General features: G+C 36.5%; 2 protein-coding genes across 3 annotated transcripts; both read left to right on the top strand.

Annotated features, from left to right (window-relative positions):
• The first annotated feature begins 237 nt into the window (after window positions 1–237).
• Window positions 238–4640, top strand: LOC120077938 (rho-N domain-containing protein 1, chloroplastic-like). 2 transcript variants are annotated; one of them, XM_039032061.1, is made up of 2 exons: window positions 238–430; window positions 3179–4640. In XM_039032061.1, exons 1-2 carry the CDS (start codon window positions 391–393, stop codon window positions 4384–4386), a joined length of 1248 nt encoding a protein of 415 aa, XP_038887989.1. In that variant the 5' UTR covers window positions 238–390; the 3' UTR covers window positions 4387–4640. The 2 variants fall into 2 exon arrangements, with proteins under 2 accessions (XP_038887989.1, XP_038887988.1); XM_039032060.1 differs by having other exon boundaries at window positions 3164–4640.
• A 3302-nt stretch (window positions 4641–7942) lies between these two features.
• On the top strand, window positions 7943–8443 carry LOC120078031. Its single transcript, XM_039032212.1, has one exon. It carries the CDS (start codon window positions 7943–7945, stop codon window positions 8441–8443), a length of 501 nt encoding a protein of 166 aa, XP_038888140.1.
• The last annotated feature ends 7824 nt before the right edge of the window (window positions 8444–16267 follow it).

Genomic DNA, 16267 nt, shown 5'->3' with positions numbered 1-16267 from the left:
TTTTTTATTTACTAATTAGTATTTTTTATTATATAAATTTGTTTTGTTATTTTTATAATATTAAATTTTTTGATATTTTTTTAAATAAAATAATTTGTTGTTTCTGTTGAGAGATGGCCACCAGCTCCAGTAGAGACATTTTGGGCTCGGCTCAGGAAGATACGGTCAGAGAAGCCCAGTCCTCATGGCCCAACTACATCCTCTTCGCCCGAAGAAGCTACGACATTTCTCAAGCCAAACCAATCTCTCTCTTTATCAGTGATATTTACAAGTACAGGCCAACAGGGCAAAGAAGAACGAAGCGGAAAATCGAAAATCCTCAAAGAAATGCAAATCCAAAACCCTTCTTTTCCTCATTAAAACCGTTCCTTCCCGCCGTCTAAACCAGCAATGTCTCAAGCCATTCATCTTCTTCCTAACAACCTTACAGGTATCTGTTCTTCATATCGAAAAATTCTCTGTTGGGTGCTCTTTATTTTTGTTCTTTGTTTGCTTGAAAGCTGGGAAATTAAGTATTATCATATTTACATTTACTGGGTGTCTCTGATTTCCTTATAATTTCATGGGTTTTAACCTGAGGATCGAACATTTGTATTGAAGCCCCTAAATTTCTTGAATTTCGAATCTCTATAGGTTTTAGCGCCTCTTGGTTTTGTCTATATTTTGTTCTTGCTTCCTTTCCTCTTTGGTTGAATGTGGCTGTGGAGAAATTAAAGCTTTGCATTTGTTGGATTTCGTTTGACTTTTTCTGTTGCACGTGTTGTTCTCTTTCTCTCAATTTTCCTTATTCTAAGTTTAAGTTCAGTTTTAGAGTACTTAATACCACATTTTGAATGCTCGAAAATTCTCTACTTAGTCGGATTACGTGACCCTTTGATTGTTTTTGCTGTATCGTGTTCTGGCCTTCTTGAATTGAAGTAATTATGTGTGTTTTCTTTTCCTCACTACCTGCTTGAAGTTGGTCCATGCATCATCTCAGAGCAGTATTAGCGTTTAAGAGGGGATATGAATAATCACATCCAAATGAGAGAGATCCTAGGACAAGAAAGTATAGTTAAGAAAAGGCTTAAAAGAACTAAAAGTTGCTATCTATACCAACAAGGTGCACCTTCCTTTTTCGGTTGCTCAATCAAAAAAACTCCAAAATTAAACGTGCTTAGTTTGGAGCAATTCTATGTTGGGTGGCTTCCTGAAAATTTTCCTAAGATGCATGTGAGTGAGGATAAAGCATGCTAAAAAGACCCGTGTTAGTTTGTTGAGACAACTTTCACTTCTAAAAGCATTCAAGACAAGTAAGGATGATATAGCCAGGTCACAAGGGATGTTGGAGAATTTCGGGGCTATCAGGTGCCGAATTCATATTACGAATCGGTGAATCTTGGTCCGAATCTTGGGCTTGGGGCGTTATGTCTGATCTCGTTGCTATGTCTCAAGGCAAGACTCTAATTTTTAGCCTGGAGACTTGCATGTTCTTTGAACCACAAGAGGCTTACAAGTTATGCCTCTCATAGAATTGGCTTACGCCTTTGTGAAAATGTACCGAGGCTTAAAGTCTGTATGCCCCATGTAATGATTAGAAAAATAATATCAATTTGTCTCATTTTTCAAAAATATAAAAGTTTGAGTTGTGATAAATCGAACTATTACTACTTTGACTACTGTGACTTTAAAAGTATTGAAGAAAAAAATTTATAGTATTCGTCAATCCTATAAATGAAAGTAGTAGTGAGGGTAAAGGCATCATACTAACTTTGGGTTTGTTAAATGTTTTTAGTTAAATTTGAGGCTTAACCCCTTGCCTCTTCGAGAGGAAAAGCCACATGGCCACTTTTTTCCTTTTAAAATATTGTTGGCATCCATATTGCCTTTGCATATGATGATTGTTTAAACTGTTTCTATTTATGGGCTTCGTTATACCTTCATCTTGAATTACATTGAAGTGTTATTTCCATAATTCATCGATGTGCCTCCATCTATTTGGGGAAGTGATCGATAATTGTATTATATTCACATTTATAGAAAATAATCGCTTTTTTTTTTTTCTCTTGTTGATAACTGTTGATGCATTATTGATGTTCAAAAGTAAACAGATAACATAGTTTGGAGTTGTGTCACACGACTTGGTTATATGTGGAAACATAAGGTTGTTCATATACACCCAAATCATGAAACTTAAAGCAGATTGTTAAGTTGTTTTCTCGACGCCCTTTGCCTACAGCAACTAGTCCTAGTTGTTGCTTCTCCATGTTATTTTTTTCATTCACCTACATGCACAGGTTATTGATTGCAGATATAAATTGGTGGTGCAATGAAGAAAAAAGCAGTCATGGGTGTCACCTTTCTGTGGCTGATCTAATTCTCTATTATTGGTTGTTTTGATATATATTTTCTTCAATGGAAGCTTCTTTGTCATTGCTATATTTCTTTTCTTTTTTCTTTTGAAGGCAACATCTTTTCTTTATTTGAATGCATGAATTTAATTGCATAGTTCTAATTTTGTGGGGTTTTCATTTTTTAATGAATAACCAACTTGTAGTGGGAAAAAATGAAAGAATACACGGATACAAAGGAAGGAAAACCCACAAAGTAGAGGAGGTTGTCTAAAAGAAAGGCCTCTAGTAAAAAAAATAAATAAATAAAGCTTAGAGAATAATTACAAAAAAAGGTTCATACTCCAAAGCCCACATATTGACATATAATCTGACAAGGGACCAAACATTAGAAGGATTAATTGGATAGTTCTAATTTTGTGGTTTGTACTCTATATCATGATGGATGACAACAAATGTTACCCTCTTTATGATTGCTTACTGTTAATGTATGGCAGTACACTTTTGGAATAAAAGATGGAAAATTAGAGGTAGGTGAAGTTAATGCTACTCTTGCCATAGATGGCTGTTCTAGATTGGTTTGCCATAAAATTTATACCCAAATTCAGATTGAAGATTTTTAAAAAATGGTTAAATAGAAAGGCTGGGGAACAGAATCTGCTCTGTTTTTGCAACGTTCATGGGATTTCAATATATTTATGGAATCATACTTTTTGGACTTGGATACTTCTCTCTTATGAATTCTGTTCTAGTTTTCTTTATATTGTTTTGGTTACTACTTGTGCTGGAAATCTGATGAGTTTATATAAACATGGAATCTTGATTTGATATAGCCTTTGGACTGTCAGATAGCAGATGCCTACCATGTTCTGGTGTTTCAGGACGAGCAGCCTCGGTCTCTTCTCGCTCTTTATGTGCTGAACATAGAATCGATGCACGGGTCAAATTCAGACCCCTAAACTGTACTTCGTTGGGAGCATCTTTTACGTGCAAAGCCAGCTCAGGAGGTCATAGGAGAAACCCAGATTTCTCAAAGCAAAATAGGCATGGCTTCTCGAGAAGCAGAAATAGGCAAAATGAGGAAAGAGAGAGCCTCGACAATGTTGATGAATCTGATTTATTATCGTCTAAGAATGGGCCATTACTCTCTATCTCCAGCACCCCAAAATCTCAGGCCACTGCTACTCCAGGCCCAAGGGAGAAGGAAATTGTTGAACTTTTCAGGAAGGTTCAAGCTCAGCTTCGGGAGCGAGCTGCTATGAAAGAAGAGAAGAAAATAGAAGCTCAGGGACAAACGAAAGGGAGCGAGACAGTGGATTCTCTTCTTAAGCTATTGAGAAAGCATTCAGTAGAGCAAGGGAAAAGAAGCAGTGGCGGCGGCAGCGGCGGGGGCAGCAGCAGCAAGGACTTCAATTTTAACCATGTCAAAGAGAATGGTCATTATGACGAGGGAAAAGGCACAAGCATTTTTGGCCTAAGTGCCAATTTGAGAGAGAAGGCCCAAGAACCAACAGGTTCTTTCAGTAGACCCGTATCAAATTTTCAACGTAAATCCCCCGTGCCTCGGGTGAAGTACCAACCAATATTCCCCGGGGAAAGTATTGTCGACTCAACTGATGGTGTGAATTCAAAGGGAGTGAAACTTAATGGAACTGAAACAAGATCTCAACTGAAGGCAAAGGTATGGACTCGGCAGGAGTCGACAGAACGAGGGCACTGGGAAGAGCTGCAATCACAAGGAGAGACAAAGCAGGAGCCAGAGCTGGACCAAGAATATGAGTTGGAGCCAGAGGCTGAATCATATGAGCTAGAGCATGATCCTGATGAAACGGAGTCTGAACTTGTTAATTTGTTGGGCGTGTCATCAGACTTAGATGACACATTTGATGATGATGTTAAAGACAATGAGAAATTTGCAAAGCATGATGAACATGAGGACTTGAACTCATTGAAGGTTGCTGAACTGAGGGCAATTGCCAAATCTCGCAGTTTGAAAGGGTTTTCGAAGATGAAGAAGAGTGAGCTCGTGCAGTTGTTAAGTGACGTTCATGTATGAGAATGTCATGCTGGGCAGGAACTTCTGGGTTTAGGATGTTTAGGTGTTTGTTTTTTCTTTCTTTTCTTTTGCTTGAATATAACCAATCTAGTTTTGAGTTGGAATTAGCTTTTCAAACCTTTTCCCAGATTGTATATCAGGCTAGCCTTTTCACAGGTTCAGAGTACATGTCAACAACAATCTCTTCTTTCTCCTACTCAGATTCTTGTTCACTTTTATTAATCATTTTATAAAGGGCTTTTTTGGATTGTCAACATGGTGCTCAAAGCTTTTCCATCCTGTTCTGTTAGTGCTGGTGGGATTGATTTTGAGGGTGTTGGAGTGTTTAGGGCCTATTTGACAGGTACTCTGGAAACAAGGGATCCAGTTAAAATAAATTTGTATTTCAAATTTTTAAATTTGTATTTGGTAACTGATTTAGAAACTGGACTTCAATTTAAATAATGGTTTAAAATGTGATTGATATTATATTTATAAACCATAAAACTTGTGGTTATCTACTAAATATTAATTGATAATAAATTATTATTAATTTATTTATAAACATGTTTAATGTTAATTCTTTTTGTATAATTATTATTTTGTAATATTATACAATTTATAATACATTACATAATACATATTTTACTTTTGAAAAAATGAATTGAATTTATAATATGACACTGTAGTTTTAAATATTTTTGTTCTTATTCAATTTAATCATGCACCTTAAAATTCAAAAGTTAAAATTTGGATACAATTAGAAACAAAAATGTTGTTTGTTTGGATCGCATACTTTAAAAACAGGTTTTATCTAAAACCTGGGTTTTCTCTCAAATACATTTTTGAACTCAGTAAATCACAGTTAACCATTTTATATATTTGGTGAAATTGGTTGAGTGAACGTGTTTTAAAATCACTTATTAAAACACTTTCATTTACACTAAATCTGTTTCCAACTATTTTCAAAGTTGCTCTTCCTTGAGTTATGTGATTGTCCCTCGAATCTTTCTCAGAAAACTAAGAACTTGTTTAGTAGAGAATTCATATCCTATTTTATATCGTGAGATTCATTGAGTTTAGCAGACAATTCAGATTCTATTTCTGAAAATTATTTTTGAATTCTATTATCCAAACAGTGCAAATTCTGAAAACAATAATTTTATGTTTTTATTGTATCTCGATTTTAAATTCAATTTTAAAATACAAAATTGTATTAATTCAAGATTAAAATATTTAAAAATATAATATATCATGTTTTAAATTCAATTCATTTTCTAAGAAATATAATATGCATTATGTAATATATATTATAAATGGTAGAATATTGCAAAATAATAATTGTGTAATTTTTTTTAAACATAAATCATATTCATAAATAAATTAGTATTAATTTATTATCAAATAAATATTAGTGGGTAACTCCAACTAGTTTTATGTTTTATAAATATATAATATTAAACACATTTTGACGTTGAGGTGCAGCGCCGTAGTGCTTCCCTGTTTTTGGGCAACTTTTCTTTTCTTCCTCCTTTCTTTTCCCATCATTTCGATGTTTGGCTTGATTCATACTTCCTTGGACATATTTGATCCATTTTAGCTTTTTTAACTCTAAATCTCGATCTTAAATACAACACTTGGAAATCACTAACAAATGATATCAAATCTAATAAAATCATATCAAAATTATTCTAAGTACAATGCAAACAACACACATTTTAGGTGCGTTTCAAGTACCTTTTACAACCTTAAAATATTGGTCAATACTATCCTTTTCAAAACTGACCAAACAATGCTCATAGCAAAAAACTTTTGAAACATGTTTTTTTTTTTCCTGAAAATATGGGTTCATTTTCATTAAGCTTGAATATCTACCGCATTAAAATTGACAAACGAGATCTTAACTCAGTTTTTTTACATACTGCTGTGTCCTTTCAAATGACCGTTGTGGAGTTTCATGTTTCTTTTTGGTGCTACAAATTCTTTTATTCAGAAATCATGAGTTAAAATATTTGGAATATTATCTCTAAAACAATCTCTAACCAATTTATACAACAATTAAAATGAGAAGGGAGCTCTCTAAAAATGACGAGTCAAAACAACCTTTGAAATGTGTTTTTTTGCTAAAAATATGGACTCATTTCCATCAAACTTGAACATTCCACACAGTGAAATTGACAAATGATGAGATCATCTCAATTTTTTTACTCCATGCTTTCAATTGAAAATTGTAGAGGCTTATTATTTCGTTTTGGTTGGTACATGTTTTCTATTCAGTGACTATTGGGTTTAAATATTTGGATTTTTTTATCTCTAGAACCATCTATAATCAATTTATAAGGTAATTAAGACGAGAAAGGTCTCTTTAGAAATGGTTGATGGTACCTCCTTAAAACTACAAAAAAAAAAAAAAAATTAATTTTTTAAAAAAAAGGCCAATGCTACCCTTTTTCGGAAAGTGAAATTGCAATGGGCGACAAAATAACAAATATGTTATTGTGATTTTGTAAATATAGCAAACTACTCACTTTCATATTTTTATTTTTATCTTATTTCAGTTTTATCCTCTTAAACAAAATCCCTATTTTTTTCTCTTATTTTCTTCTAATTTAAGTTTTTAGGTCAATTGGTGATTTAAGATGGACATCTACTATGGTACTATCTTAACTCTCCTCACTTGGGGGCTTGAAATATGTAGAAGACCCAACAAGTGGAAACCAATATTAAAAGGGGAGGAAATAATATTGTAAAGTCGCTGCCGAGGACATCCACGCCTCTGCTGTATAGGCAGCTGTTGATCGTTATCTTAGAATAGGTCTTTCATTTTTTCTAGGTCAAATGACGCAGCAGCCCTTCCAGCCGTTGGTGCACCTTGGTCGAGCGACACTGTCGCAACAGCAGCTGCCGATGCTCAACGCCGATCCGGTCTGCTTCAATTCGCAGCCACCGTTCCTATCATGCCAACAGAGTCTGTCCGCACCAGTTGGATTTGACCACACCGGCTCCATAACCGATCATCTTAGCCATTTGCACCAGCCGGTTCCTTGGCCCACTCTAGCCGCCACGAGATCGAACTCCACAGCGTCGTATCTGCACGAAACGGCCACTAGGTAGCTGCCGATTCCTAGCCCTAACATGCCGAACTCTCGCCATTTTAATCGGATGGACATGGGTGATCGGTGGTGCGTTGCTAAGTTGGGGGAGTCATCATCATTCGACAGCGGGCATCAACCGACTGGTTCGATGACAACCAACCATGTGCAGCCTACTCCAGCCAACCTTGATACTACCAATTCGATGGGTCTTTCTCCAATAATGGTTCAACAACAATTTAATAGTCTTCAATAGCAAATTGCAGCACTCGGGGCAGCTCTCAAGACTTCCACAAACCTTCAGTCGAACTCGGTGAATCCAAAATTAGCTTCATATCTTTCGATGAACTTAGAAAATCTGGTAAATGCTTTCCCTGCTTTACCTACAACGAATATTTTATCTGTCTGTGGGAAACTAGGCAGGATGTATTACAGAAGAGAAACAAAATGGCCAAAACTATTTTTCCTAGTCTCAATCAATTAAGATGGCCCTTGAAGGGCGTCACAAATTTGGGTATTTAACTAATGAGATACCGAGACCAAGGCCAGGTGATCCTCAAAAGCGTGTTTGGAAAGGAGAAGACTCCTTGCTTCACTCGATGTTGATTGACAAAATGGAACCACAAATAGGCAAACCTCTCATATATGTTGCAACCGCTCGAGACATTTGGGATGCTGTTCAGAAATTATACTCCAAGCGGAAGAATGCGTCACGGTTATACACCTTGCAGAAACAGGTCCATGAATGCAAACAAGGGACCATGGACATTACATTCTATTTTAACAAGTTTTCCTCAATATGGCAAGAGATGGACTTGTGTCGGAAAATTGCCTGGGATTGTCCTTATGGTAGAGTACAACATACAAAAATGGAGGAAATTGATCGTGTCTATGATTTTCTTGCTGGTTTGAAAACCAAATTTGATGCGGTTCATAGCCAAATACTAGGACATAGACCGGTCCCTTCTCTTATGGAAGTCTGTTAGGAAGTCCAGTTGGAGGAAGATTGATCGAGGGCCATGAATAATCCCGATCTCAATTCAATTGATTCTGCTGCCTTTGGTGCAAAGTCGTACGAGTCTAATAGTGATAAGCAAAACAGTAAATCCCCTCCAATCTGTGAACATTTCAAAAAACCATGGAAAATGAAGGATCAGTGTTGGAAGCTACATGGTAGACCACCAAATGGCAAACGTTGTCACCCGAATGACAAGACAAAATCTGGCCGAGCTCTTGTAAGTGACTCCACTGATGTTGCATCGTAGTCTCAGGTGGCTAACCATACTAATCCAGGTACTATTGGAATCGGTACTGTTGCCCAGTCAGGTGTTAGAGTATATCAACAAGCAGCGGAAGCAACAAAGATCAATAAGCACTCTAATTGATTAATTTTGGCAGTAACTAAAGCATGCTCATCAATCACAAGAGGGTTTGAAGCCATACCTTTATAGAACTTCTTCAAATCTTGATTTTCACCTGTAATCTTCTTCGAAACTTGTTGTGAACCACCTTAAGATTTTTCCCACTATTTTCTTGGAGCTTTAGAATGAGTTGTGAGACTCAAAATCAGTTTGAATGAAAGAAACTTGGAGAAGAGCTCACTGTTACAACCCACTTGAAGAACAATTTCTTCCACTCTAATTTTTCTGTAAAAGCTCTTTAGATGCATGCCTCAATTCCTCTCCAATCTTCTTTATTTATTGCAAGTCTTTCATGTAAAGAAGATGGTTGCATGAAATGTAACTCATGCTTGGAGTTATTAAAGCCAAATATGAGTGGGATTGGTGTGAGCTAGTTGAAGGTTTAAGCGAAAAAACCAAAGTTCCATTTTGTGTTGATTTTCCAATTTTTCAAACCAAATGATTTAAAAAAAAATCAATTTGATTTTAAAATTGAAAATATTATTAATTTTATAAAATTAATTTCATAAATTGATTTTCTAATAAAATTAATAAACAATTATCTAAATAATTAAATTAATTTTACACAAATTCATCTTCATATATTTAAATCATATTTAAATATAAATTCTCCTATTCCATTTAATTCTAATTTGAACATTTCAAATTAACTTATCATGCTACTCTAAAACTAATCCATTTACGAGCTACTAGAGGGATCTCGCGGACCTACAAATCATGGGCTCCAACGATCCGAGATTAATTGGTCAAACTTATTACACCGAATTAACTCCCAGTCGTTAACTAATGGGTCACTCCACTAAAGCCCATAGTTGAACTCCCCTCACTATAGATATATTATGTCCACTTGATATAACCATGATCAGTAAGTTGATCCTTCACAGGTTGTTTGTAATCACAGCTGGGTCATGATTACCGTTTTACCCCTGTGAATACATCTCATTCCTTAAATTCCCACTGACACTCTAATGAACAATTTGATTCATATTAGTTATGAATCAAGTCCTTTCTCTACTATGAGAAGATGGGGCCCTGATTGTTCAAGACCTATAATCAGTACTTAAGAGAACAACCTATCTACTAACCCTAAATTGGGTAGGAGTGAATTCCATCTTGCAGGGCTATGTCCCCAGCTATTCATCCGGTTTTATCCTAAAAAATGGAAGGCTTATTGAGCAGTGTTGTTGGACTACTCTCACCCATGCAGATCAAATGATAATCCTGAACAAACAGGAGTTCATAGCTAGTTCATAATTAAGATCGAGTTATCCTAAGTTACTTAAAATGAAATAGTCAGTTTTAACAGTAAACGATCGTTATAAAGAAAAGTGACTATTTCGTGGTCCAGTCTATATGAAAACTCATTGCATAGGATGCCCTCACTCATATGTCTCTACATGAATGAACTGTGAATCACATCATTTGTATTACCTACAAAATCGATCGTATCCAACAGTGTTACTGATAACTTGTAGAAATACAAGTTATTTATACTGCTTTATCTAGATATTGCGGCTTAAAGAGAATAAATATGCACCAATTGTATGAAAATTAGCTTAGAAATACAATAATTCTGAATTATCGCAATTACACCCACTAACATCATTAAGATGGAAGAAAAGGAGATTTCTACTTTGTTTTGTAGGAAACCAAGTCACCGTTTACGATTAAGGCTCAAGAAAAACTGATCAACGCATCTCTGTCACATTGCGTCCATCGATCAACAATGAAGATGATTAACGCAATGACGGTGCAATGCGACAGTCGATCCAGAGCTGACTTCCAACTGCATGTGGTAATCAAAACAAAACCGCATGCGAACACTCGATCGAAAGATGCAGCTGAGCAACGCAAAAACGGAGGATTGTGCCACGTGTACGCCTAATGATTGTGCAGATTTGACGGTCTGATTGCATAACAGAAGGAATAATATCCCTCCATCTTCGGAATTTCCATAACAACAAGTGGGGACCATAAGGCCAGAGTCAAAGATCTTCACCTATAAATACCCCATAGAATTCACAAAAAGGAGAGAGACTTGATACGAGTATAATTGATACGAGGGCTAAGTGCTGCTAAAACACTGAGAGAGAGGCTGAGCTAAGTATTGAACAGAAGAAATCCGAGAAGAAAAGAGATAAGGCCGAGAGGTGAGTCTTAGTGCTATTCTGCCAGATCCCCGCCGCGAAGCTCTATACTCAGATCACTACTATCGGTTGAGCAAGCCTGAGAGGGAAGCTCATCCATCGCACGATCCATCCACACCGACAAATAAATCTCCATCCAGATCGGTGCTAAGACGTTGGCGTTTATTTGTATTTGTTTCTAACTCTATTTTCATCAAGTGTATTTCACCTTCTTTATCTCTTCATTTACACACCATGTATCAGACGCTAAATAGATATATTGAATGTCTCGATTGTTTTCTTTACCATTTCTCTGTCTATTTCCATTCCTCCGTTTATCGTTTTCTTAATGAAGTGTTTTTAATCTCCTGGTAGTCAATATGAATTAAACAAGTAACTTACTCTATGCTAAAGAAATAAGAACGTTTAGCTAAAGCATGCTAGACGACATCTTCACCTGTGAGAGCAGAAGTGAAGATGCCATTCCGATCTGTCGAGAGAAGGTTAGAAGAATGCATTAACTCAAGCAAGAAGTACTTCCAGAGATGGAGGCAACCTTGCGTTCATTACGTTTGTCCCTGTTTCACCACAGAGATGTGGGAGCACGGCCGATCACCGAGAGGTGTATGTCAAGGGAAAAACGGAATCGTACTTATACTTTTAGCGCAATTAGGAAACTTGTAATGTTTGTATTAATTATCTTTTCTGTTTCTGCTTCGTACATAAGACTTGTCCCCGCAATACACGATCTTTGCATAGTTTTCACAGCCAGCCTTGACCTCAGTATCTTGTATCATGAAACCTGTATTTTGTATCATCTTAGCTTAGATTTACTTTAACGCAATTTATTTTATTATCGCATCTTTACCGCTTTCCTTTACTCTATTGCAACTTTATATACTTGTACACAAATACTTTTATTAAATTGAAAAACCTGGTCACATGTATCACAAGCATAACACAATAACCTCAAACAGTCCCTGTGTTCGACCTCGGATCACACCGAGAAACTTGCAGTGAAATTATACTTGGTTTCAACGCAAGGAAACTTATGACAACGCAGAACATACTACAAGAACATTGTTAATTAACGCATATCTAGCAGTAGTAACATGGACTTGTATCATGCATCATATATCGTAGTGCGTGTGCTTAAAATAGAAACAATAAAAATTCTGTCCAACAGTTACCAAGATGAGATACCTAATTTCATCTATATACTTATTAGACCATTTAGGCTATATACTATTAACTTTGATCTTGTTTATGTCACCACATAAAGTTAAAGAATCTGCACTATAGCCATTGATATGTTTATTGGATTTTCATAATAAAATGCAAAATCAACAATTTTATTGAATAAATTATTCAATAATATTTTAATGATAAATAAAATGTTTAACACAAACTGCGAGTTCTAGGACATTCCCAACATCAGGTACCTCTCAATCCATTAGTTTCCTTATTGAGGGAAAGAATCTTGGATATTGGACTTTGAAGCAACAGATCACTTAACTGGTTCATCTGGCCGGTTCTCTCTTATTCTCCACTTGCTGGTAATGAGAGAATTCAGATTGCAGATGGATCCTTTGCCCCATTGTAGGGAAAGGTCATCTGTCTCCCTTCTAAGGGTTGGTCTTACAAAATGTATTGCACGTTCTGAAAATTTCCTATAACTTGCTGTCTATCAGTAAAATAACTAGGGATTTAAACTGCAGATTTATTTTCTCGCAAGATACTATTTTGTTTCAGGACTTAAGCTCGGAGACGACGAATGACACTGCTCGACATGATAGGGGTCTCTATTTTCTTTTTGATGATGCTATCTCTAGTAGTTTTTCTAGTACTAATTTATTATCTTCATTTACAACTTCTGAAAAAGACTATTTATTATGAAATTACCATCTCGGTCAACCGAATTTTCAGTATACGAAATATTTATTTCCCCACTTATTTCATAGTATGGATTTTTCTGTTTATCTTTTGATGTATGTATATGTGTGAAACAACACCGAGTTACCCATCCTTCTCAGCCTTATAAACCTTCACAGCCTTTCCATTTGATTCATAGTGATGTTTGGGGTCCTTCAAATATTACTACTTTGCCCGGCAAGCAATGGTTTATAACATTTATTGATGATTACACCCGCCTTACATGGGTGTTTCTTCTCGCAAACAAGTCAGAAGTAACATATGTGATCCAACATTTCTATTCTATAATTGAAAAATAGTTTAATACCAAGATTGCCATTCTTCGAAGTGACAATGTGCGGGAGTTTGTCAATAACACCTTTTGTGAGTTGTGAGTTCTTAACTTCGAAGGGCATTGTCCATCAAAATTCGTGTGCCTATACTCTCCAACAGAATGGGGTGGCCAAACGAAAAAATTGTCACCTCATTGAAGTTGCCCAGTCACTTATGCTCTCTACTCTCTTCCTTCATATTTATGGGGGGACGTTGTTCTCACTGCAACCAATCTCATTAATAGGATTCCCTCTCGTGTTCTTAAATTCCAAACACCACTTGAATGTTTCAAGGAGTCCTATGTTTCCATGAGTTTTATTCCAGAAGTTTCCCTTCGAGTATTTGAATGTACTGTCTTTGTCCATAGTCATGGTCCTAACCAAACTAAATTTTCTCCTCGTGTTCAAAAGTGCGTCTTTGTCGAGTACCTTCTTCACCAGCGGGGCTATAAATGCTATCACCCATCCTCGAGAAAATATTTTGTCTTTATGGATGTGACGTTTCTTGAGGATAAGCCCTTCTTTCCCGTTAGTCCTCTTCAGGGGGAGAATGCTAGAGAAGAGACTAACTCGTCAATATATTATATTCCTTTGGATATTCTCTCTAATCCTGATCCTATTCTTCCCACAAAAGTCCCATCCTTCCCACAAATGACAATGATCCTACAAATGATCCTATCCTTCCCACAAATGACCCAGTCCTTCCCACAAATGACCTGGTCTTTTCCACAGACGACACGGTCCTTCCTACAAAACAAGTACCCTGGAAAACATATTATAGGACGAATCTTAGAAAGGAAATAACATCTCTTGTATTACTGAGTATTAGCCATGGCTTAGAACCAGCATCAGCTCAAGGTACGTTGTTCTTGTTATTGTTTCTGATGGTAATGATTGTGTTGAAGGCGATATAATTGAAAAGGGTGAGATTGGTCCAGACAAAGGCGAGACTGTAGGTAGTGGTGGCTCGTCATGGGAAAGTAAGGGCTTGCCACAACTAGGCGAAGATGATCCCAGTCTAGTGAGAAACCAAGAAAAATCGGGTAATATGATGCTATTCTTGACATTCCCATTGCTTGACGGAAAGGGAGTTGGTCATGTACCAAGTACTCCATGCATAGCTTCCTTTCGTATAGTAACTTGTTGTCTGGGTTTAAGGCTTTCACTACTAACCTAGACACTGTAGTAGTACCAACCGATGTGCATATGACTATGGAAATTCCTAAGTAGAAGGCTGCCATTATGGAAAAGAAGAGAGACGTGGAGACTAATAAAACGTGGGACCATATAGCTCTCCTTAAAGGTCATAAAATCGTTGGATGAAAATGGGTGTTCACTGTTAAATACAAAGCTGATGGAACTCTAGATAGATACAAGGCCATACTGGTTGTAAAGGGTTTACCCAGACTTATGGGATTGATTACTCGAAAACTTTCTCTCTAATGGCAAAACTGAATACAATTCGGGTTCTCCTCTTAGTGGCAGTTAATAAAGATTGGCCTCTTCATCAACTTGATGTGAAGAATACATTCTTAAATGGTGAGTTAGAAGAAAAGGTTTATATGAGCTCTCCTCCTAGATTCGAAGCTCAATTTGATCATCGGGTTTGTAAACTAAAAAAATCCCTATATGGGTTTACGCAGTGTCCAAGGGCATGGTTGGATAGGATCAAACCTTTGTAAGTCCCAATGATTCATTTAGGGCCATTTTGATCATACCTTATTTGCAAAAAGGTCAGCGTTTAGGAAGTTGGTAACTTTAATTATGTATGCTGATGACATCATTCTATCAGGAGACGATAAGGTTGAGATTGTCAGACTAAAGCAGAAAATGGCATATGAGTTTGAGATTAAAGACCTTGGATGTTTGAGATATTTCTTTGGAATGAAAGTGGCAAGATCAAAAGAGGGAATATCTGTGTCTCAGCGAAAATACACTCTTAACGAAGAGCATCCATGAGGGCGTTCGGATCTTTCTGATTTCATCGTGACCGAAATACCACACATACATTCTAACATACAGTTATGCATAACACACTAATTAAAGGCATGCTTCGAACACTAAAATACAAGGGAAAAAGTTCTCATACCAGTTGAAGACCCTCTTCAAGCTTTGGGACCCTTACACAACGAAAGACCTCAACGCGAACTCTATCGCCCAACAAACAAGTCAGCTGCAGTAGAACGATCGTCTACACGAATGGCAGCAACATGAATAGTCACGAACAAGTGAATGCAGTGGGGACGAGACCACCAAATGAAGCCTTTGGTATTCTCGTAGTGAGAATCCAAAGTGTGGTCTTTGGTGAATTTGGTAAAGGTTGGAGAAAGAGAAAATCGTGTAGATGATAAGCAAGTGGGAGACAAAAGGAGATATCGTATAGCTGAGTGCTTATCGTTTAGAAGAAGCTACATGATCGTGTAGGTTTTACTAAGCGGTCGTTTAGAAAGCACAACACATTATGCGATCGTTTAGGGACTAGCATGCGATTGTTTACGCGTTGGCGTGCGATCGTTTAGGCGATGAGTGACTTTCGTATAGGCTCTCAAACTATGCGATCGTTACGTTTTAACACTGATGCCAATTTTTTCGAACCTTTGCAAAATGAAACAAATTTTCATTTTATTCATCGGTTACCATAACCGAATGCAGCTGCTCCCATTAACGCACGTCCGAGAGAAGTTTTAGGCCAACTATCATATAATTAATGAATATAATCATAGTATATTCTTACTCTATAGTTTTATATCACATATCTACTATAGTAATTTATCCTCCATACGATATAAATCATATTTATATCTAAATTCCTCTACAATAATGTATCTCATACATTTAGTCAATTATATCATATATAATTAACCAGTCCAATTATATCATATATAATTGAACTCCCTCTTGTTAATTTGAACATTTCAAATTAACCCAAACACTTATTCTCGACTTTATCCAAGCTACCCAGGAGACCTAATGAACCTGTGGCTCGAAGCTCAAACGGTCCGTGAAATAGCTGACTAAAC

The sequence above is a fragment of the Benincasa hispida genome, chromosome 5 (assembly GCF_009727055.1).
Source record: "Benincasa hispida cultivar B227 chromosome 5, ASM972705v1, whole genome shotgun sequence".
In the NCBI taxonomy this organism is placed as follows: domain Eukaryota; kingdom Viridiplantae; phylum Streptophyta; class Magnoliopsida; order Cucurbitales; family Cucurbitaceae; genus Benincasa; species Benincasa hispida.
This window is presented reverse-complemented; position numbering and strand designations above follow the sequence as displayed.

Bases quoted from the DNA above. Each gene is read 5' to 3' on its own strand.
- LOC120077938 (XM_039032060.1), top strand. From the start codon at position 391: ATGTCTCAAGCCATTCATCTTCTTCCTAACAACCTTACAG. The intron at 431-3,163 runs GTATCTGTTCTT...GATTTGATATAG, and splicing joins TCTTCCTAACAACCTTACAG to CCTTTGGACTGTCAGATAGC.
- LOC120078031 (XM_039032212.1), top strand. From the start codon at position 7,943: ATGGCCCTTGAAGGGCGTCACAAATTTGGGTATTTAACTAATGAGATA.